The 22,030-nt window shown below is 62.1% G+C and overlaps 4 protein-coding genes across 6 annotated transcripts; 1 reads left to right on the forward strand and 3 right to left on the reverse strand.

The window, feature by feature from the left end:
* Nucleotides 1–23: 23 nt before the first annotated feature.
* On the reverse strand, nt 24–5,335 carry RASSF1 (Ras association domain family member 1). 3 transcript variants are annotated; one of them, XM_050979412.1, is made up of 6 exons: nt 5,071–5,335; nt 3,973–4,094; nt 1,657–1,761; nt 1,285–1,573; nt 752–867; nt 24–646 (listed from the first exon to the last, which is right to left on the reverse strand). In XM_050979412.1, the coding sequence occupies exons 1-6, from the start codon at nt 5,318–5,320 to the stop codon at nt 500–502; spliced, it is 1,029 nt and encodes a 342-aa protein (XP_050835369.1). In that variant the 5' UTR covers nt 5,321–5,335; the 3' UTR covers nt 24–499. The 3 variants fall into 3 exon arrangements, with proteins under 3 accessions (XP_050835369.1, XP_050835370.1, XP_050835371.1); XM_050979413.1 differs by lacking the exons at nt 3,973–4,094; nt 5,071–5,335 and adding an exon at nt 2,643–2,784; XM_050979414.1 differs by lacking the exons at nt 3,973–4,094; nt 5,071–5,335 and adding an exon at nt 2,503–2,715.
* A 400-nt stretch (nt 5,336–5,735) lies between these two features.
* Nucleotides 5,736–16,439, reverse strand: ZMYND10 (zinc finger MYND-type containing 10). The gene is made up of 11 exons (XM_050979410.1): nt 15,719–16,439; nt 15,067–15,183; nt 13,988–14,041; nt 13,740–13,892; nt 11,669–11,757; nt 11,280–11,380; nt 9,886–10,058; nt 9,464–9,589; nt 7,602–7,723; nt 7,279–7,404; nt 5,736–6,678 (listed from the first exon to the last, which is right to left on the reverse strand). The coding sequence occupies exons 1-11, from the start codon at nt 15,788–15,790 to the stop codon at nt 6,594–6,596; spliced, it is 1,218 nt and encodes a 405-aa protein (XP_050835367.1). The 5' UTR covers nt 15,791–16,439; the 3' UTR covers nt 5,736–6,593.
* A 110-nt stretch (nt 16,440–16,549) lies between these two features.
* NPRL2 (NPR2 like, GATOR1 complex subunit) lies at nt 16,550–19,993 on the reverse strand. Its single transcript, XM_050979411.1, has 11 exons — nt 19,809–19,993; nt 19,566–19,657; nt 19,050–19,218; nt 18,700–18,808; nt 18,281–18,417; nt 17,910–18,007; nt 17,792–17,828; nt 17,568–17,661; nt 17,376–17,493; nt 17,029–17,171; nt 16,550–16,731 (listed from the first exon to the last, which is right to left on the reverse strand). The coding sequence occupies exons 1-11, from the start codon at nt 19,956–19,958 to the stop codon at nt 16,664–16,666; spliced, it is 1,215 nt and encodes a 404-aa protein (XP_050835368.1). The 5' UTR covers nt 19,959–19,993; the 3' UTR covers nt 16,550–16,663.
* An 85-nt stretch (nt 19,994–20,078) lies between these two features.
* Nucleotides 20,079–22,022, forward strand: LOC103816968 (transmembrane reductase CYB561D2). The gene is made up of 3 exons (XM_050979415.1): nt 20,079–20,249; nt 20,331–20,368; nt 20,606–22,022. The coding sequence occupies exons 1-3, from the start codon at nt 20,123–20,125 to the stop codon at nt 21,107–21,109; spliced, it is 669 nt and encodes a 222-aa protein (XP_050835372.1). The 5' UTR covers nt 20,079–20,122; the 3' UTR covers nt 21,110–22,022.
* Nucleotides 22,023–22,030: the final 8 nt, after the last annotated feature.

Here is a 22,030-nt window from a genome sequence, read left to right on the forward strand (position 1 = left end):
CAAGGACAACAGCGCAGACCAGGCCTCGTCACCAAGATGCCTTTATTGGTGCTCGATGCCCTGCTTCTTCCCAGGGACACTCACTTCTCCGGGGACACTCGCTCCCCCTATATCACCCACTCCCCTGGAGACACCTAATCCCCCAGGTGACACTTGCTTCCCGCAAGACACACGCTCCCTTCGGGACACCCACTCCCCTGGGGACACGCAATCCCCCAGGTGACACACGCTCTCTTAGGGACACCCATTCCCCTGGGGACACCCAATCCCCCAGGGTACACTCGTTCCCCCCAGGACACACGCTCCCTGGGGACACCCACTCCCGGGTGACACTCGCTCTCGCTCCCACCAGGAACCCTCACTCTCTGGGCCAGCCCCATGGGGGCTGTGACAGCCCGGTGGGTCCGTGGTGCCCCGTTCCACCCCCCTCCCTGCTGCCCCCACGGCCGGCGGGCGAGGATCCTGGTGCACTGGCTGGCCTCGGCTGCGCGCCTCGCGGTCACCCCGGCGTGAGCGCGGCCAGCGCCTCCTGCATCTTCTGGCGGCAGCGCGCGTAGCGATGCCGCAGCCGCCGCACGTGCTCCTCCTCCTCCCGTTGCAGGATCAGCAGGAAGTTGTGCAGCTCCGGCAGCGAGAAGGCGTCCCACTGCAGGCACAAGGGCTGCCATCGCCAAGGGCACCCGCAGCGTCCCGCCATGGCCACCGCCCCGGGCAATGCGGCGCCAAGCCCCCTCCCCGTCCCCGCACTCACGTTCACCTCGCCGGTCTCGTTCTCCTTCAGAATGAAGCTCAGCACCTTCTCGCTGGGGCCGGCCAGCAGCCGCAGCCGCAGGGGCTGCTCGTCGTCACCCAGCTTCCGCAGATACACTGCAACGGGGCCACGTGTCACCGCGGGGACACTGCCACTACGGGGACATCACAGCTGCTACGGGGATGCTGCTGCTATGGGGACATCACCACCACAGGGGACCACTGCCGCAATGGGGGACACATCCATGGTGACAGGGGACACTGTCACCAAAGGAGAATACCACTGCTACAGGGATGCCAGCACCAAGGGGATGCTGCTGCCTAAGGAAAGCTGTCACTACTGGAGCACCACTGCCGTGATACTGCCACCATGGGGGACACCAGCACTATGGGGACACCACTGCCATGGGCATGCTGCCACCACCATGAGGGACCCTGAGGACATCAACACCATGGAACTGCAACCACTCAGGGGAAACTGACAATATGGGGACACGGCCACCACTGCGAGGACAGGATGACCCCAGGCACTACCTTGCTCATCCTTCTCAGACCTCTCGAAGAGGGCAAACTTGCGGGGATTGTCAATGACGGTGAACTTGCGGAGGAGCGCATCGATGACCTCGCTGGCGCGGGTGTGCGAGAGGATGTGCAGGTGCTTGACGGTCCCCTTGGGCAGGTAGAAGGACGTGCGGCGCTTCACCCCCTGGGGGTGTGGCCGCCCCGCCTGCAGGGAGGGGACCCGCTTGGTGGCCGGCACCGAGACAGGGCGAACCAGCTTCAGCTGCACCTTGATGAAGCCGGTGTAGGAGCCGTCTTTGTTCTACGAGACACCGGTGGGGGGGGTGAGTGGGGTCAGGGCAGGGCACCGTGATCCCCACCCCCGGCCCTGTGCCGACGCCGTACCAGGCTCATGAAGAGGTTGCTGTTGATTTGGCTGTTGTACTCCTTGATCCGCTGCTCCACCTGCGCCTGATCCAGCTCTGCCTTCTCCCACTCGCTGGGCTCATCCTGCGTGACAACAGCCGGGCTGAGCGGCACAGAGATCGGGGGGGGACCGTCCCGCCCGCCTCGGTGTCGCTCCGGCCCCCAGCCCACCCCGAAGCACGGGCAGATGCGCGGGCGGTTGCACGGGGTTGCATCAGCCCGGCTGGCGCTGAGCTGGGTTGTGCCGGGGACGCTCAGCTGAGCTCACCGCAGCCCCAGCCCTTCTCCGGGGACACCGGCACCGGCCGCCCCTGGGGCTGCAGGGCTCTGAGAAGGCACTGCGAGGGCACCCGGAGCCGAGCGTCCGCTCCCAGCACCCCAGATCAGAGAGGCGTCCCCAAGGCAGAGTGCCGGCAGCCGCCAGCCCGGCACCAGGGCGTCTGGGCAGGCTCCGCGCCCGCGGGGACGCCCTGAGATTTGAGGCAGGAGGGCCGGGCTGGGGGTGCAGCCCGCCCTTGCCGCAGGCACCCCACTTCAAAGTGCTGGCCCCACACACGGGGCACCGAGCGTCCTGGCGCGGCGTCCCTGCCACCGGCACCCACTAATGAGTGTTTACGCGGGGCCGCGGAGCTGCCACAGTGCTGCCACACGGTGCTGCACGTGTCCCCGCGGCACTGAGGGGTTCCCAGCCCCGACAGCCACCCCACAGCATGCAGGCACTGCCGGACCCCGCGGGGTCCCTGCAGGATGAGGACAGCTGTGAAGCTACCCGGGGAGTTTGTCCCGGCACCCCCAAAGCCGGGAGCAGCTCCAGCCCTGAGGGACCTTGGGGTGCCCATGCCAGGCAGCGAAACTCCACATCCACGGTGCCTCGCTCACTCCACATCCAACCGGACAGGGCCGCCGCGTCCCACGGCACGGGCATGCTTCACCCGTCTCCTGCCCCACAGCAGGGCCAAGCTCACCTCCAAGAAAAGACCACCAACACCTCTGGTTCTCCCCACGCACCAAGCCCACCCTCGCCTGCTCCCCAGCACCCAGCCCCGAATGTGGGGAAATGTGCTCCCGATGACGTCACCCGTGTCCCCCATTACGTCACGGCCCGGGACCGACCTGGCGGCGGCGCGGGCGGCGGCCGAGGGAGGTGCGGGCGGTGTAGAAGAGTTCGGGCTCGGAGTCGGAGTCCTCCTGGCTGCAGTAGCCGCTGCTGGCCGTGCTGCCCCCCGTGCCTCCCGCGCCGCCCCGCCGCAGCGCCAACGCCGCCGCCCCGCAGCCCCCGGGCCCGCCGGCCCCCGGCCCGGCCGCGGGCACGGCGGAGGTGGCGGAGGGCACTGCCCGGCCCGGCCGCCCCGCAGCCCCGCCGGGGCGGCGAGCACACGGGCACACCCGGCCCCGCGCCAGCCCGACCGGTCCCCGGGCCGGGGCCCGGCTCGGTCCGCTCCCGGCTCGGCTCAGCCCGCTCCCAGTCCTCGGCCCGGCTCCGCTCAGCCCGGCCCTTGGCCCGGCTCGACTCCGCTCGGTCCCTATCGCGGCTCGGCTCCGCCCGGTCCCGGTTTCAGTCCCGACTTGGCTCTCCCCGGTTCCGGTCTCAATCTCGACTCAGCTCCACCCGGTCCTACTCTCAGTCCCGGCTCAGTTTAGCCCGGTCCCTATCGCCGTCCCGCTCGGCTCAGCCCGGTGTCTATCGCGGTCCCGTTCCCGGCTCGGCTCAGACGGGTCCCTATAGCGCTCCCGTCCCGGCTCGGTTCGGCACGGCGTCTACCGCGCCCTGCCCCGTTCCCGGCTCAGCGCGGTCCCCGTCGCTGCCCCGCCCCGGCCGTGGGGTGACGCGGGCCGGGGGCGGCGCGGCGGCCCCGCTTCCGGCGGTGACTTCACCCGTGCCCGCCCGAACATGGCTTTGCCCCGGCTGAGCTCGGTTCGACTAGGGCACCGTGTGGTGCCGTGCCGTGCTGTGCCATGTCGGGCACCACACAGCACAGCCCGACACGGCACAGCACGGCACGACCTCACTCAACCCAGCCCAGCGCAGTGCAGTCCATCAAGGCTTGGCACGGCACAGCATGGCACAGCATAGCCTGGCATGGTGCAGCCTGGCATGGCATAGCATAGCCTGGCATGTCAGCCTTGCTCAGCTCAGCTCAGCCCAGCCGAGCCCAGCTTAGCAAGGCTGGGCACAGCCTGGCATGCCATGACATGGCCTCACATAGCACAGCCCAGCTTAGCCCTCCCCAGCCCAGCCCCCAGGTTTGCCACCCGCTGCCCAAGCTCTCTCTCACAGAGAGCCCCAGGCCCTACCACATTGGTGTCCTTCTCCAACACCTGCTCATTGTCATCATCCTCGTCACCAGCACCTGGGGGGCCACTGCAGTCCAGCTGAACTAGGGCCCGGCACCGGTAGTGGCAGGTGAAGCTGCAGTCTGGGGACAGAGACAGGAGCAGGGTCACCACTGTGCAGATCCTGGCTGTCAGGGTCAGGGCACTGGGCACTGGTGGGACAAGGGCTGGCACATGGTGACAGGGGTAGCATCAACATGGGACACAGCACTGTGCCACATCCTAGCTAGTGCTGCTGTGTCTGTGCTCCCCATGGGCTGGCCAGCATGGTGTGCTCAGTGCGTGGTACTGGGATGCTCAGTAATGGGATGATCAGTATGGACACCAGTGTGGGTGTCTAGTCCCGGGATGCCCAGTGGCCAGTGTGGGTACCCAGTGCTGGAATACCTGCTGCAGGTGCCCAGTACAGGAATGCATGGTGCCAGGTGAGGGTATTCTGTATGGGGCTGCCCATGCCTGATGTGGGTGCCCAATCCAGGCGTGTCCAGTGTTTGGTGGCAGTTCCTGGTGCCCAGAGGCCCAGGAATGGTGCAGCTGCCCAGAATAGTGATGCTCAACTTAATGGAAGTGCCTGGCACCAGGATGCCTGGTGGGGGTGGTTGGTATTGAGATGCCCGTACCCAGCCCGGTGCTGGGATGTTCAGTGCCTGGTGCTGGATGCCTGTGCCCAGTGGTGGAAAAGCTGGTGCTCAGTGAGAGGCCCACTACCCAGAGCGGGGGGCGCATGGGGGTGCCCGATGGCAGGATGCTTTGTACCCGCTGGTGGTGGGGGGTGTCCGGTGGCAGCATGCCCGGTGCTGGAAACTTATGCCCACTGGCAGGACACCTGGTGCTCAGCGGGGCTGCCTACTACCAGGATATTGGGTGTCCTGTTGGTGGGACGCCAGGTGGGAATGCCCGGTGGCGGGAATGCCCGGTGGCGGGGTATCCGGTGCTCGCAGGGGGTGCCCGGTGCAGAGGAAGCCGAGTGGCGGCATGCCCGGTGCCTGGCGGAGGTGCGGGGTGCCGGCGTGCCCGGCGGCGGGGGTGCGGGGGCCCGGGGCGCGGCGCGGTACTCACGGCGGCACTGGAGGCTCTTCCTGCCGCCGCCCCAGACGAAGTCCCCGCAGAGATCGCACCAGGTGTGCAGCCCGCGGCGCCGCGGCTCGAAGCGGTGCCCGGCGCCCGGTGCCGCCGTCAGCCGCGGGTCAGGATGCGCCCCGGGGCCGGGCCGGCGGGCCGGGCTGATGCGCAGCGCGTTGGCTCGTTCCAGGCGGCCCCGGCCCGGCCGCGGCTCCGGCTGCAGCTCCCGCAGCTCGATGAGCTCCATGGCCCCGCGGGCGCTGCTCGGCGGCGGGGCGGGGGCCGGCACCGGGCCGGGGCCGGGGCGGGGACCGGGAGGGGCCGCCCCGATCGCTCACCGAGGGGAAACTGAGGCAGGAGATGCGGGGGGAACGGCGCAATGTCCCGGGCTCCCGATCGCCAACTCCAGTCCCGGCGAGCCCGGCGGGGCGGGCTGGAGGCGGGGATGAGGTTCCCGGAGCCGCCGCGGAGGAAGGGGGGCCCGCTGCAGCCGCTCCCCTCTCTCTGCCTCTTCTCTCAGAAGGACAAACTGCGCTCCCTGCCTCAGTTTCCCAGCGGGGAAGGGGCTGGAGGCACCCTTGGCGGCGGGGGAGAAGCAGACGGAGAGTTGCGGAGAGCGCCCCTGCTCCCGCTGGCTGCAGCCCGGGACGTGTAGCCTGGGCTGGGGTGAGGAGTTTATTGAGCTCCGAGCGCGGGCTGCTCCGCCGGGGCTGCAGCTGGACCGAGATGGTTTCCTGCCTGCTGGTGGCTCCTGCAGCAGCAGCCCTGGTGCAAAGCCTAGTTTTATGTGTCAGGGATTCCCCAACACCCCATCAGAAAAAGGACATGGCCAACCTTTTGCAGGTGTGCTCAGACCAAGGCTGCAGCCCTTTGGCAGCAGCTGCTGACCAGTGAGAGCTGGGGATGCACCCAAAGGCATCCCCTCCAGTAAACCCCGCTTACTGGTAATGCTGGTGGGCAGGGGACCCAGCACTTGGTGCTAACATCACATCAAGGGAGAGGAAACGGGGTGAATGGTCCCTGCAAGGTGGGAGATGACAAATACCCAAGAAACTCTTTCTCACAGCAAGAGGCTTGTGCAAACCACATCCTCTGCTCCCCACGCTGCTCTAACAAAGGTAAGAGGCAGCACAGAGGCCTTCTCACACCCTTCTCTCCCCAGCTGCAGTAGGTAACCACAACCTTACAGGCTTTTTCGGGTTCTCTGGAATTTCTCTTGTTGCAGAGGGGAAAATGGACACATGCCTCTAACTGTGTGGGAGGGAGGGGAGGAAGCAGTTTGTTACCTTCAGCTAGGAGAGAAAAAGCAGAAGCCAAGCAACTCTGGGATGCACAAGGAGGTTTACTGGAGAAGGCAGCATGGTGGGGTGGTGGGAGAGGAGAGGCTGACCCTGGCAGTGCTTCATGGGGCTGGAAGCAGGCAGAAGGGGCCTTTGCCAGCTTCTTTACAGCTCTGGGCTACACACCGGGAGAATCTCTGCCTCTCTGAGCCATGGGCCAGATGCCAGACACCACTTTTGTTACAGGTCATCCATACTCCTTGGCACCTCGGCCATCAGGTTGCAGGCAGGCTTGTGCTTCTGCCAGTGCTGCACCTGGCATGCCCTGCAGAGGGGGAAGCTGCTGTCAGGGGCACTGGAGTTACATCCATCCCTTGGGGCAGAGCAGCCAGGGATGAACTCCAGCACCACACCCCTCTGGGAGCTGGGGGAGAGCTGATACAGCCCAGCATTAGACCAAGAGGGGGGTGGATGTGGCCCCAGTCCTGGAGGTTAAGAAGGTTTAACGCCAGACCTTGCCAGATGGTTCAGGACCAGAGATTTAATTTACTGCCACCATCCCAGCTGCCACATCTCAGCCTGTCACCTGCACCCACAGGGTCATGGGTGCTTTCCTACCAAGGTGGGGAGGATGGAGGCAGTGTCACCACGGAAAACACAGCCTGTCACTGCTGCTGCTGTGAGCAGAGGCAGCTCAGCACCTCATAGCTGCAACACAACCCTCACCAGCACCTCCTCCACCAGCAGCCCAGCACATCAGCCTCCCCACAAGATCTGGAGAGGCACGTGGCTAGCAGAGAGCTAGTGGTGCTGAGCAGTGGTGGGACCCCTGGCTTTCCTTGGCCCTCCCACAGCATTCTCCAGTGAGACCTGTGGTGCTCTGCGGAGCACTGAGGGGCTGCAGGGACCCCAAGGGCTCCCTTACCGTGAGCAGTACCACTCGTTCCGGCAGCGAGAGCAGCGCTTGGCTGCTTCTGCACCACACACCCTGCAGCGGGGCTTGTCAGGCGCCAGAGCCTCCATCATGTCCAGGCTGTAGGTCTGTGCCCACCTGTGCAGGCAGAGAGAGGTGAGGCTGCTTACAGGGAATGGCTGATGGGCAGTGAGCTGTCCCTGTTGCAGCCTGCCACTGAGGGGACATCTCCAGCCAGTGCCACAGACCCCTCTGTCCTCCCAGTGCTGAGCTCCAGCCCTGCTCATGGGGATACTGGCCCCACTGGGAACTCTGCATACCTGCCCCAGCCTCACCTGCGTGCCTGCAGCTTCAGCTCCTCATCAGTGGGGCTGAAGGCATGCTTCACCTGGTGCTTGGCAATGGCCTCCCACTTCCCTGAGTTTTTCTTGAGGATATGGTCCCGGATGACAGGAACCTGGTGGGAGAGGCAGGGCAGGAGGAGGAGGTGCTAACAGCCTGGAAAGGGTGCTGTGGTTTGGGGAGAAGGCAGCCAGCCCTGGGCACAAGAAGCATGGCCCTCCAGGAGGACAAGCAGAGGCAGAGGTGGTCAGGGTGTGCTTTTGTGTACACTGAGGGGATGGATCCACCCACTGCCAATGGGCATTGAGGCGAAACAAGGCAAAACCTTTGGGGTGCAGCTGGGAATGGTGCTCAGCCTGGAGGCCTGGGCTGCTGAGAAGGAAGCCCTGGGAGCTCAGCACCCTGTGTGTGGTGTGAACCCCGTGCTCCAGAGCCGTTTGTCTGAGCAGATTTTTCCGCTCGTCACTTCCTTGAAGATGAACGGCCGGGGAAGGGCCAGCCAGAGGGAACATCCCAGCCAAGAGCAGCACGCCCAGCTCAGCCTCTGGAGGGGACCATGCTGCTTCAAACAGCACTGCCTTCTCCAGCAGAGTAAAAATAGCCAAGGAAGGGGAGGAGGCTGCTCTGGGAGCAGTCAAATGGAAAAAAGGCCTTTCCTTAGCTTGGCTCAGCAGCAAGGAGTGAGTTCAGCACTCTCTGAACAGAGCAGGGAGCCCATGTGTGTGCTTCCTGCTGCCTCCCCGTGCCTGCCCCCAGGCTCAGACCCAGCCTTGGCAGGGGCAGGAGCAGCACTGGCACAAAAGCAGAGCTATGGAGAAGGGCAGCAGCCTGGTGAGGGCTGGAGGAGGTCCCCAGCATGGCAGCTGCTTGTCACTGGGCCACCAACACGCTGGCAGTCAAGGCACAGGGCGTAAATCCATGTACACCTCTACCCTGCTGCCATCCCCAGCCCCAACAGCTCAGCTTGCCAGTCTCCATCTTCCCCAGCCCCAGCTCCCAGCCTGGGCCATGCCTCCAACTCAGCCACAGCCACCTCTGACAGGGCACACCACCTTCCTGCCAGGCCATACAGCCAGCTGCAATGGGGACAGCGTGCTCCCACTGGGGACAGCCCAAACAGCCACTGCCCAACAGACCCATCTCCTCCAGGAAGCAGTGTGGGAGCTCTGGCAATGGGGAAGAGCCTCTGTGCTCCCAGTTCTTCTCAGCAGCCTCTTTGCAGACCTGCCCCCACACTCAGTTTCTCCCCTCAGATCACAAGAAGGCATTAAAAACACATAAAAACACTTTTCTCCAGAGATTACCACCACATGAATTAAGACCCCCAAGGTCTTGGCTGTTTAAAGACTTCATGGCCTAACTCCCGAAGGCCCAGACACCAGCTGGGACCAGTTTAACTCCAGACTCTATCACCAGATCATGATGTCCCTCTGTACAAGCGTGCCAAGCAGCCTCAGACCAGGGCTGTAAAAGGGGACTTCCCTGGGGAGTCCAGAATTCAACAGGAAAACACTGATAAATGCCAAAAGAAGAGTTAATTGTCAAAACAAGCCAGTGCCTATGTCTGCCCTACGCAGCTGCCATCCCAGGGGCTCAGTGTGACCTGGAGAGCTGTTTATAACTCAGCATTTATGCCATTAGATGTGATTGCTTGGCCACTGCAGGGCAGGACAAGGCTCTCACATCAGCCACAGGCAGCTTTGCTGGCAATAAGGGTGTAACTGAAATGGGTACTTGGCTGTTTTTCCAGGGCATCATCACTCCAGAGCTGAGCTTGGTGGAAGAAAAAAAGGGTAGGGAGCCATCAGGCTTAAGCCAGAGCAGCTGTAGAGGTGAAGGAAAAGCTACAGGATACCTGCTCCAGGATGAGATCCTTTTTGGGGGGAGCAGGGTCTGTCACTGCAAGGTAACTCAGAAATCTCTGCATCTCCACCAGGTTGGGCAGCTGGTCAATGAGGACATCTGTCAGGAATGCACGGAGCTGTGGCCATGGAGGGGGAGACAAAAGTGAACAGAGAGGGGTCAGAACAAGGGAGTGAGAGGTGGGGATGCAGCAGGGCAAGAGTAGGGATTTGAGGGGCAGTGGCAGAGAGGGGGCAGTGCAATGGGGGTCTCATGAGGTGCACTCAGAAACACAAGCTTTGTTGCTGCTGCTGCAGTGACAGACCTACTGTTCTCCCACCACTGGCTCTTGGAGTCCACAGTGAGGATGGGCACAGATATCTGGAGGTGCCCAGTGCTGGCAAGGGCCCAGGGCATGGTGCTGCAGGGTCCTACCTTGAGGAGCTGGCTCTTGTTGAAGCCATCGAAGTGGTATTTGCGCTGGCACTCGGGACTGAGCAGGAGGTTCAGGAGGGCAAGCCACACCTGCCCATCCAGCTTGGTCATCTTCACCTGGTCCTCAGGGGGCACCGTGTGCCATGTGCCATTCTCAAACTTCTTGAGCTTGCCTGAGGGACAGAAGAACCAGGGAGACACAGTGCTGTCTGGGGGAAGAGAGCTCAGAAGGGGGATGCTGGCCTGTGCTCACTGCCTTGCTTCACCCTCTGCTTCTCCCTGCCTCAGTTTCCCCACCCTTTGCTCCACATAGCAGCCTCCTTGGTACTGAGGCAAAATATTAGAGAACATGAAAAGACTGTATTAAACCAATATTGCTGTGTCAGGAACAAAAGACCCCTGAGACATCTCCCTGTGTACTTGGCCAGAAGTGCAGAGCACTGGTGGGCAGCAGGGTAGCCCATGTTGCAACAGCAGAGTGGGTGGAGAGACCCATTTTGGGGTACCAGCATGGCCACTCTTCTCGAGCTTCCTCTGCCAGGCAAAGCCAGAAGCAGCATGACTATAAGAGATTTGACAAAACAAGCTCCAACAGCTACTGTGTGGCTCCAGGGGATGGAGCAGGATGTGACCCTGCATCTGCACAGGCTGGAAATGCCTTTGTGCTCGTCTCTTTGCAGTCCCTCCCCCTCAGGGCCCTGGATCAAAGCTCCCTCTCACACCCCCAGCACACAGGCAGGGAGCAGGGATGTGTTTCTGGCTGCAGGAAGGAGGAAAGCTCCCGCAGCCATCTGGGCTGCTCTCGGCAGGCACAGCCACGTGCTTCCCGGAGCCCTTCCTGCCCTGCCCCCGCCGCGACCCTCGAGCGGGGCTGGGGCAGCGCGGTTCCCACGGCCCGGGCTGTGCCCCACCGCAGGGGAGCCCGAGGGGCTCTGGGGGGCGTGCCTGGCTGCAGAACTGGGGCACGATGGCCAATGGGCACAGCCTGACCAAGGACCAGCAGCAGAATCAGGCAATGTTTGCTGCCTGCGAGAGAACACGTCTGGCTCTAGGGAGTGCTGCCCCACAAGGTGCACAGACGCTGGGGCTGGCACTCTGGTCTTTCTGCCCCTCGGAGGAGCACGTGGGGCTGGCCGAGGTGCTACACTCAGTGCTGGCTGTGATCACTCAGAAGAGACCCAGCCCTGTGTGAGGACCAGCCTTTGGGAGCACTGCTGGGTCCCCAGCCCAGCTGTGCTGCAGCTGCTCTCGAGCTGAACAGCTTCAGGCAGGGAGCACTGAGGAGCTGGAGGGGAGGGCAGACGGGGAACAGCTCTGCAAGGGCTCCTACAGCAGATCCCAGTGGATGCACATCCCAGCACAGTGTCCCAGAGACCAGGGGGCATGATCTGTACCTGCTTCCCAGCAGCTCCAGGGGCAATGCTCCACCAACTCAACAAGGAGGCAGGGCAGGTTGTGGGTGTTCAGCATCCGTGTCAGTGCACTCAGGGGCAGACTGGAGGTTTGACAGAAAGGGAGAAACAGCACTCACAAATTAATGTCAGAATTTGTATCTCCAAATGCTCCCTGAGGCAACTGGGAGAGGCAGGAAAGGAACAATGGTCTGAGTTCCCAGGAGGACGTGGAGCAGGGTGGACTGCTGCTGTGTTTGCCTCCCAGAGCACAGTGCCAGTGCCACTGTGGACCCGGCCAGCTGCTGAAGGGGATCCAGGCACCCGCTGTGACCCCACAGGAATCCCACCCACAGAGCTGGGCACATCCTCTGCTGCTCCTGGGTACCTACCTGTCCAGCTGGTCAGTGATGAACCGCAGCACGGACAGGGCCTTCAGGGAAATCTCAAACTCCATCACCTCTGCCTGCTTCTGCAGCTCCTGTGGAGGGGCAGGAGCAGCCTTGGGATTTCAGGCCCCATTTCCCAGGAGCTACAGAGAGGCAGGCTCTTGACTGCATTGGTAACCACAGTCTGGGTAGGAAAACAGAGCTCGGAAAAACAGTTTCTTGTCTCAACTGAGCCAGCACTGCCCGTTTGCCAGCGCAGCCGCAGAAGTGCCTGCAGCCTGCAGTTGCTCTTCCCTCATGTCCCCATCCCTAACAGCTTGTGGGTGGCTACTGGCTGCAGATGAACACCCCCTGAAAGAGGCTGGCCCCAAATTTTGCCTCTCTCCCTTTCTGGGACCATCTTGTGGCCCTTGGCCCTGTGGAGACCTGTGAGGGTTGAAGGAGGAGGGAGCTGCATGATCAGCAGAGGAACCAGAGGAGGAGGAAGAGGAGGGAGAAACTTGGCCCTGGTGCAGCTGCAGTCCTGCATCCACGCCTCCTGGATCTGCCTCTTCCCTCCAGCTTGGGAACAGCCAACTCAAATATCTGCTGTGGTTATCCCAGCCCTCAGCTGTGCCATGCTCTGCAGCCACCCAGGCTCCTTCCCTTCCCAGACAGCACGGACACCCCCCTCATCCCCATCAGCCTGACCACACTGACTCAGCCTCTTTCACAACCAGGGGAGGGCCATTCTCAGAGGTGCCAAGTCCTTCTCCCTGGCTCAGGCAGAGCTTCCCTCCAGCCCCAGATGCAGCTCACACTTGCTGTGCAGAGCTCTGACCTCAGCTTCTTGTATTTCTCCAAAGAGCCACTGCAACAGTTGCTGTCCAGATTTCTGTGGGAAGCAGCTCTGTGCTCCCTGTACTGGTGCCCCACACGTTACCAAGAGAGCCTTGTGAGCTCTTCCCTGCCTCCTCCCTCTCCAAACTGCCCTAGTGAGGTTTGTCCTACAGCTCCTCCTTGTATCCAGACCATATCTCTGCTGCCTTTAGACAGGGACTATCTTTTGCCTGTGCTTTGAGGGGATAAAAGAACAGGGGTTCCCACCACACACAGTTCCAAAGGACAACAGGCTCCACAGCCCAGGAGATGGCAGGAACAGCTTTTTTACAGGGGTTATTGTACACAAGGTCAGGAGAGGATGGAATGAATCAGAGGAAACCAGGCTCTCTGGAAGATGACTGCTTTTGAGAATCCCATTGGCTAGAAAATGTCTGGGGTTTTATGTTCGTGTCAAAGCAGTAACAGAGACACCCCTTTCCCCTCCCCAGCTGGGAAAACATTTCCTGGAAAAAATCCCTATTGTGCTCCAGATCCCTCCACTTCCTTCCCTTTTCTGAGAGAGAAGTATGTGCTTGGGCAGCAAGCCAAAGGATGGAGGCGAGGGGAGGTTCAGGCTCTCCCTTTAACCCTGCTCTTCCAGATACTCCTCCTGATGTGCAGCTCCAGGTGCTGAGAAGCACCAGAGGCAAAGGCAGCTCCTGCTCTGGGAAGGTGTGTGTGTGTCAGCCTGGGAATACCTGACTGGGAAAGCTCTGGGATCGCTGCTGGCCCAGACCGGCTCGGAGGGGGTGTTTCTCAGGGAATAAAGGAAGCTGGGGGAAGGACATGAGGACAATTCCTGGTTGTCAGATCTCTCTCATGGTTAGCCTGGCTGGCTATACTGGCAGCCTGACCCAGACTGGCCTCCCAAACTTCAGGGAGAGATATCCACACAGCTTCCAAGAGCAACAGCAAATGGCCAAAGCCCTCTACTGAATATTTTGCCCATCAACTCCCCAGCGTGTCCCACCCCAGAGCTCTGAGCATGTCCTGCAGGAAGCCTCAGGCTGGCACTAGCACCAGGCAGGGCAGAAGCCAGGCTGCAGAGTGGAGGGGGTGGATGCAGCCACAGGCACAGAGAAGCACCAGACACCCTGAGGTGGGCAGGAGGTGCCAGGGCTGCAACCCATGGAAAGGCCTCCCTGTACCTCTGCAGGCTGCCCACATTGCTCACCACACATGTCCCCAGGGAGCTCCAGGGCTTTCTCCTCACCTGCATGGATGAGGGGCTGGCCAGAGGCTCGGCACGAAGCTCTGCTGAGGTCACTGCTGGTGCCTTGGTGCTCCGAGCTGCCAGCAGGGTCAGCTTGCGGTGGCAGTAATCGATTAGATCCAGAACGCTGTCCCCAGCTGACTCGCAGATCTCCTGCACAGCCACAAGGGGCTCGTTCACACAGCTTGGTCCCCACAGTGCTCCACCCCAGGGGCTTTCCACCTGGGAAAGCTGAGCCGGTCTCTCACCTTGTGAAAGAACACTGTCTCCAGGAGGTTGATGATGGAAGCTTCATGGTGCAGCTGTGGGAGGAGAATGGCAAGAGTGAGTACCAGTGGAGCAGCACTGGGACAGGGAAAAGGGCTTTTCTGAGAAGCTGCTTATGTAGTTGTGGCCAAAGAGAAAAATACAAGTGATGCAACCTTCAAAACAGCTCCAGTTCATGCAGTTCATGTTAATATTTATGCTGACATGCCTGTGACACTCCAACATGCCAATGGAGGGCCACACTTCCCAGCAGGCAGGGCTTTTCAGGGCTCTGCCAGTGCTGCAGGGGCAGGACAGCCACTGCCCTTGGCCAAGCTGCAGGCTCTGGCACCAGAACAGAGCCAGTGTCTGAGCTGGGGCAGTGCTCTGCATGGCTGTGCTTCTCCCAGGCCCTGGGACTGGGGCAAACAGCCTTGTCCTGGTCTGGGAACTATGGAATAGCTGCCCTGAGGCAATTAGTTGCTCAGGGAAGACACCACCTTGCCCCTACAAGGTGTTTGTCTGGACTGAAAATGAGTTAAAACCTCCAAGCCTCAGGCAAATTTTCCTTAGGTCAAGAGCTGCATCCCTCTGCAAGGAAGCCCAGATCTGGACATCATTCCCTTGCCAAGAATAGCCTACAGGACCACTGGTCCCAGGAGATCAGTAATAAAAAGTTACATTTTTGTTAGCCCAGAGGTACATAACACTGGAGAGCCTCTGGCTAGAGAAAAACAGTGCTCAGAGGGGGAAAAAAAACACCCCAGGGAGCAGGGGCAGCACTGGGAGCCACAGCCAGGAGCACAGCTGCCTCCAGGAATGGCTTTTGCTGCACCCAGCAGTGCCTGCAAGACCCTGTGTGGGATTAGAGAGGGGACAGCTCTCCACAAAGCCAAACTTCCCTGGGAGTGAATCCCTGTCCCTCCTGGGGCAAGGGCTTGTATTTGTTCTGGGAAACCAGGCACTTCCCAGTGTGTCCCACAGCTCACCTTAACCCTGAGACCTTCAGAGTGACAAGTATTTTCAAGCAGAGCTGTGCCTGACCCATTTTCAGGCTCATTCCCAGCACTCCTGTACTCACCACGACATAGATGGGGAAGGTGCTCCTCGGCTTGAAGTCCTGCAGCTGGCACAGCACGGGAAAGATCTTGTGCTTCCAGATCTCCACAGAGATCAGCTCCCCAATGAGAACAGGAATCTAGACAGGGAAGGGATGGGGAAGTGAAGCCTTTCAGACCAGGGCTGCAAGGGAAACCAGTTTGTTGCTAATGGTCAGCCCCTCTGGAGTCACCCAGGGAAGAGGGTGGCCCTGGGGCATGCTCTGAACTCTTCCAGCTCAGAAGCCAGCAGCTTCTCACAGCAGGGTGCAGCTCCTGGGGCTGCAGAGGGGGAAGGTGACCCCAAGGAGCTGGGCAGCTCCAGGCAATCTCACAGCCAGGACTGGGACCCCTCAGGCATAGGTCAGAGATCTGCAACCAGAGGGACCAGTGCACCAAGGAGACCAAAACAACCTCCAAGAGAGAAACCAGACACCAGCAAGTAGAAATACCACAGCTTGACCTTTAATTTTTTTAAAAAAACAAAACTGGCACACCACCAGTCAAATGTCTTTTCCAAAGACACAACAGATTCTTCGGCGTTTTATTCCACAATTGCACGCTGCCCACAGGGCGAGCCCAGCTGGAAGCTGAGGGCCCAGCACGGGGGTCACTCCTGCACCCAGGGAGGCTCACCTTGGCATGGCTGACCAGCAGCTCAGTGAGGAGCTGCTCCTGGCCCGCCGAGGCGCTCAGGATGCCGTGCATGTTGAGCTTCTCCACAGACTCGTGCTGCCGAAGCCATCTGCGGGGCAGCCAGCGGGACACCAGTGCCACTGCGCTCTGGGGGTGCCGTGGCGAGGGTCCCTCATGTAGGGAAACCTGCCCCTGTAACCCCCAGCCCCACACTGTGCCCTGAGCCCGGGGCTGCAGCTCCACTGCACAGCCCTGCTGCCCCAGCAGCACCCTCTGTGTCCTCTGTCAGTGGGGACACCACAGAACCAGGGGGAGCCCCTCCATCACCCCCCTCACAGACACTCACATCTGGGACCCCTCCTCACCCTGGACCCTCCAATCTCCCCCACTCCTTCCGTGAACACTCCAGAATTGCAGCCCCTTCTCTCACGCCACCCCAACCCTCTGGGGTCACCTCAAAACCAGGACTCCTCCTCTCTACCCAAAACCTTCTGGGAACCCCTCCTCACCCCCACTGTGACCCCCCCAAAACTGGGCCCCCTCATGTGCTCCCACAGCCCCAAAGAGAACCACCCAAATTTAAAGTCCCTCTTTCATGTTCTCCCACCACAGACACCCCACGGCCGTGTCCCCGCACCCCTGCCCGCCGATGTCGCGCAGCTCGGAGCCCCGCAGGGCTCGCACCAGCGCCTCGGCCTCGGCCGGCAGCAGCGGCCCGGGCATGGCGGCCATGGCGTCCGCGTCGCTGTGGCAACGGCGCCGCCGACACCGCCCCCTGGCGGCGCGGAGGACTCGCGGCGGGCCGGCGGCAGCGGCGGAGCGGGGCGGGCTCTGCTGCCCCCTGGCGGCGCGGAGGAGCGGGCGCGGCCAGCGGGGACACGTGGCGGGGACAGCAGGGGACACAACGGGGACGCGTGAGGGGACACAGCTCTAGGGAGGGCTGCGTCACTTCCAGCACACGATGATGTTGGGGTCATTCTCCAGGCGCTCATCCAGCTCCTTGTAACTCATGCCTGGGGAGGAAGGCAGTGGGGTGTTAGTAGGGTGTCATTGTGGGTCAGTGGGGCACCTGGCAGCGCTATCAGAGGGCTGGGTGGAGTCCCCAAGCCCTGCCCCTGGCAACATGGGCTTGGCAGTCTGGCTTGGAGAAGAGCCTGGCCCACAGTCCCGTCTCCCTGCAGTTTGAAGGCTCCCAAGGGGCAAGAACCCAGGAGCAGCGCCCAGCCGTGGGCAGGCAGACATGCCCATGTCTCCCAGCAGCCCTGGGGCGCGCAGGAGCAGAGGATCCTGTGGGTCCTACGGATCCATACCCGTCTTGCAGCAGATCTCATCGTAGCTGTGGCATCCTGTGTACAGCCGGGCGGGGTGGCTGCGCTCGTCCCGGGCCACCTTGACTGGGTATTTCTGGAGCCGCCGGATCAGGCCCTTCATCAAACCAAACTGGATCAGCCTCCTGGGAATGAGGAGGAAAGAGACTGGGACCACAATGCCGAGGTGCCAAATGCCCCAGCTCCCCACATTCCCTTCTGCTCCACAAGCTCCACCACTGCCTCACAGTTCCTACCCTACAGACGCAGGGTTGAGCTCTTCCTGCTCACTGTCTCTGCCACCCCCAGTGCCACCACGGCCCTCAGGGACTAATCAGGAGGGCTCTGACCTCTCATCCACCCTCTGGAGCTGCAGGGTGTAGCGGGAGATGAGGTCTCGCACGGTGGTGCCAGGGCTCAGCCCGCAGTACAGCTGGAAGACATCTCTGAGGCTGGCTCGCTTGTGCCCTGCAATGACAAGTCACCACTCAGCTGCCCTGTCCCCCTGCCTGGGCCAGCATCCCCAGGCAGCGTCACTGTACCTTGTTTGGTGACATAGGACAGACACTCTTCCTGGAGGCACTTGTCATCCACCAGGTCCTGGACCTTGGGTGTGGTGCAGTAGACATTGGAGTACTGCAGGGTGATGGAAAAGCAGCTCTGCTCAGCTGTAGCTCTGACAGACAGGCCTGGCCCACTCCAACCCCGCTGTTCCCCTCCCCAGACACTTCCCAAATCCTGCTCACAGCTCCACAGCCCGACCCACCTGGAGTATGGAGACAAGAGTGACGACCCCGTAGTACCTGCAGATGGACAGGGAAGGGTGAGAGGAGCCCTGTGGCAGCCCCCACCCCCTTTGGCCAGGCAGCCCTGCAGGCACTCACAGCAGGTTCTGCACAGCGATGCGCACCAAGTTCAGCTCCACGTCGGCCTCGGCAGAGATCTTCTGGACGTGCCGGAATCCATCAATGTAGGGAAGGATCTGGGAGTGGGGAGGCAGGAGGGAAAAGGCAGAGAGCACTGAGGCATCAGCCTGAAGCCCAAGCAGCTCCCCTGCATCTGGGAGAAGCTGGGATGGGCAGGGTCCATCCCCAGGTGTGGTTTCACCTTGTGCTGGTGAATTATTTGCTCACAGGCCCAAGCACAAAGCCCAGGGCAGCACCAAAACCTGCTCATAATGTGGGGATCTCTAGGACAGCCCAACTCCTGCAGTGGTCTGGAAACAGATCCCCATCAAAGTGTCAAGCAGACGGACCTGCTGCGTGGTGAGATCCCACTGGGAGTTGAAGAAGTCATCCTTGTCCTGGGTGAAGACAGGGACATCATACTCCTGCACAATGGGGGGGTCTGGGCGCTGCTCAATCACCTTCAGGTGGATGGTGTTTGACTCATCTGCCCGGGAAAAGAGAAGATTCAATCTCTGTGCAAAACAGTGCTCCCTCAGGAGCTTGTAACCAACAATCCCAGGACACCACAATGGCACACAGAACAGGGTGTTGGCAGCCCATAACCCCATCCCACCTCTCCCTTGGAGCCAGGTAGGGCAAGGCTGGCTCAGACACCCCCAGATCCAAGCACAGACAGGCAGGGAGCTGCAGGGAGCAGCACAGGCAGAGCAAACCTGGGCAGGGAATGGCCCAGCTGTCTCCCAGCACAGCCCTGTCCTCGCCGTACCTATGGGCAGGGTGCACTTCCCTTTGGCATTCAGCTCCTCCAGCAGGATGGTCATGATGGGAACCAACTTCTGTTTACTCTCCTCATTGGAGATGAATCCACTTTCCAGCTGAAAAGAGCAGAAAGTCAAGTCAGCAGCTTCCCACAGGATTACTGGCTACAGAAGCCCAGGTCCTGCTCCCCTTTAGAACTGAAGACATCTGTAGGAAACCAGCACAATCTCCTCCTCACTGTGAATCCAGCCCCTGTCCCAGCAACGGCCAGTGGCCCCCACATGCTCCAGGACCCTGCTGAGGTGCCCACGCTCTGCGGGGTGGGTGGGGAGGCAGCCTGGCCGTGCCCAGCCTCACCTCGAGGGTGGTGAGGTAGCCAGCCAGCTTCTTCACGATGGGCTCCAGCGCGCAGGCCTTGGCTCTGGCGTCGCACACGAAGCCCAGGTTGAAGAGCAGAGCGTTCCTGCTGTACTTCTTGTGCTCGATGCACACGGGGCAGCCGATCAGCTTCTTCTCCATGGCCGTCCTGTGGGGACACCTGTGACCTGCACCTGTGCCCTCAGGGAGCCTCGAGTCCCCCACAAGGATGGCTCCCAGTCGGCTCTGCAGGTAGGATTCTTTATATTGCAAGAAAAATGATGCCCTATATGCTCAGAGCGCAAATCACAGGCTGATTTCCTGGATTTAAGGCTGGCGGAGCAGGAGATACAGCACCAACCACCCCCAAATGTGACCGCCCACCCGCAGTGACTCTGCTGTCCCCAGGGCCCGGAGCCCAGCGCGCCGGCAGTGCCACCCCACCGGGCTGAGCTCTGCACGGAGCCGGGCGGGACAGCAGCTCCCGGGCAGGGACGGGTCTCTGCCCGCACTCACACGGTGATCAACTTGTTCTGCAGCTCGGGCTTCGTGATCACGTACACCTGGATGGTGTCAAACAGCTCCCGGGAGATGAAGTCCTCGGGGACCTGCAGCGGCACAGGAGGCTCCGTTCCAGCCGAGCCCCGTCCCGCACCGGGGAGCGCCCCCTGTCCCTGCGCCCCCTTCCCTTTCCCGACGGCCCAGTCCCACCCCCCGCCGCGGGCAGGCGCTGCGAGCCCCGGGCCGTTCGCCCCGCACCTGGTAGGTGATTTTGGGCCCCAGCGTGGGGTGGAACTCGCTGAAGAACACGCACTCGATACGGCCACCCATGGCGGGACGCGAGCGGCCAAGCACCGGCCCAGCCCCGCCGGCCACCGTAGCGCCGCTCGCGGAATCACAGGGCCGCATGGGGGGGCGTGCCCCGACATTGAGCGACAGTACTTCCCGCCACTCAGGACGGCGTAGCGCGGCGGGGCGGGCTCTAGTGTTGACGGACAGCCCGCCTCAGCCAATCGGAGCCCGCGCCGCTGCCCGGCCATGTCGGCAGCGGCGGTTCCGCCCGCCCGGCCAACATGGCCCTGACGGCCGAGACCGAGTCCCGCCTGTACCGCTCGCTGCGCGTGGTCTCCGGCGCCGCCGCGCACCTCGTGGCGCTGGGATTCCCCGCCGCCGTGGCCGTGCTGGCGCGGCCCGGATCCAGTGAGTGCCGGCGGGGCCGGGGCCCGGGGCGCGGGGAGGGCCGGATGTCTCAGCTCACCTCTACCTGCGCTTCCCTTCTAGGTCTCTTCTCCTGGCACCCGCTGCTCATGGCCCTTGCGGTAAGTGCCGCTGCCCCGGTCACCGCCCGCTGCCGCGGGGGAGGCAGGGGCCGTGCCGGCGGAGTCTCTGGGTGGTGGATGCTGAGCCCCGGGAGCCCCCGGGTGAGGGGAGGCTGATCCCGGGCGGTGGGTGCCGGGCCCCGGGAGCCCCGGGTGAGGGGAGGCTGAGCCCAGCCCCGGGAGCCGAGGCGCAGGGGCGTTTGTCCGGTGCCAGTGCCGCTGCCCTCTGTCCCCCAGTTCTCGTTCCTGATGACGGAAGCGCTGCTGATCTTCTCCCCGGAGACCTCGCTGCTGCGCTCCTTCTCCCGCAAGGTCCGAGTGTGGGTGCACTGGGCCCTGCAGCTGCTCGCCCTGCTCTGTGCTCTCCTGGGGCTGGGAATCATTACCTACAACAAGCACCTGAACGGCAAGGGCCACTTTGTCACCTGGCACGGGCTGACGGGGCTGCTGGCCGTGCTGTACACCAGTGGGCAGTGCGCCGGGGGCGTGCTCCTGCTCTACCCCAAGCTGATGAAGAACTGGACTCTGGCCAAGCTGAAGCTGTACCACGCAACCTCAGGGCTCGTGGGCTACCTGCTGGGCTGTGCCAGCCTGATGCTGGGCATGTGCTCCCTCTGGTTCACCACCACGGTGACCGGTGCCTCGTGGTACCTCGCCATGCTGTGTCCCCTCATCACCAGCCTGGTTATCATGAACCAGGTGAGCAATGCGTACCTGTACCGCAAACGGAGCCAGCACTGAGGGCTTGATGCTGACCTGAACTTCCCAGAGCGAGCTGGGCCTCCCCTTGGAGAGAGCTGGCAGCCTCCCTGCTCGCACAGGGTCTCCTTGGAACTTGGTTTCTACCTACTTGTCTTTCCTTAGTCCTGGATTGTCCGTAGTGTCTTGTCCCTGGGGAGAAGCCGCTCCAGATGTGTGCGACACCTCACCCTGCCTCGGTGGGGATATTCCCTGGCACAGGTAAAGCTGCCAGTCCCTGTGGCAGCTTGGTGCTCAGTGCTGGGAAATGGAGGGCTCAATCAGGATTCCTGCTTCTTTTCCCTTCCCACGCAGGCGCAGGGCTGCTTTGGAGCAGGCAGGGTGGGGGCCATCCTGGTGAGGAGGGCAGGGGGTTGCTTCTCTCCTGGGAGGCTGCAGCTGGCACCACGCTGCCTCTCCTGCCACGGGGGCAGCTTGACAGGAGAACGCAGGGCATGGTTGTGGCTTAAGCCCTGGCAGGGCTGGGGCAGGGTGGTGGCACGCGAGTAATGGTACGGCAGCAGGTGTGTGCCCATGGCACGGGCAGTTCCTGGGATCAGAGGGGGCAGCTCTGCCCCAAGGCCCTGGGTCTGGACACCCACTGCCACGCACAAACCCCTCCTCCGTGGGCTGGCTCGGCCTGATGGGGTGGGGTCGGTTTACAGAGCAAATTACTGAGCCGGGCTGTGAACATGCAGCCAGCAAGGCATAGGGAACAGTGTGAACACGGTGGGAGGCACAGACCTGGGCAATGAACCCTTGGGAAGGCAGGAAGAAACCTCCTTGCTGGCACAACAGCCTTCCTTCCAGCACGCATCCTGCTCCCGGCAGGGCTGGAGAGCTGGGAGCAGCTCCCAGGCTGAAAAATTCCTCTGTATCCAGAGCTTTTATTCAATAAAAATTTCAGGCAGCTAGAGTGCAACA

The sequence above is a fragment of the Serinus canaria genome, chromosome 12 (assembly GCF_022539315.1).
Source record: "Serinus canaria isolate serCan28SL12 chromosome 12, serCan2020, whole genome shotgun sequence".
Lineage (NCBI taxonomy): Eukaryota > Metazoa > Chordata > Aves > Passeriformes > Fringillidae > Serinus > Serinus canaria.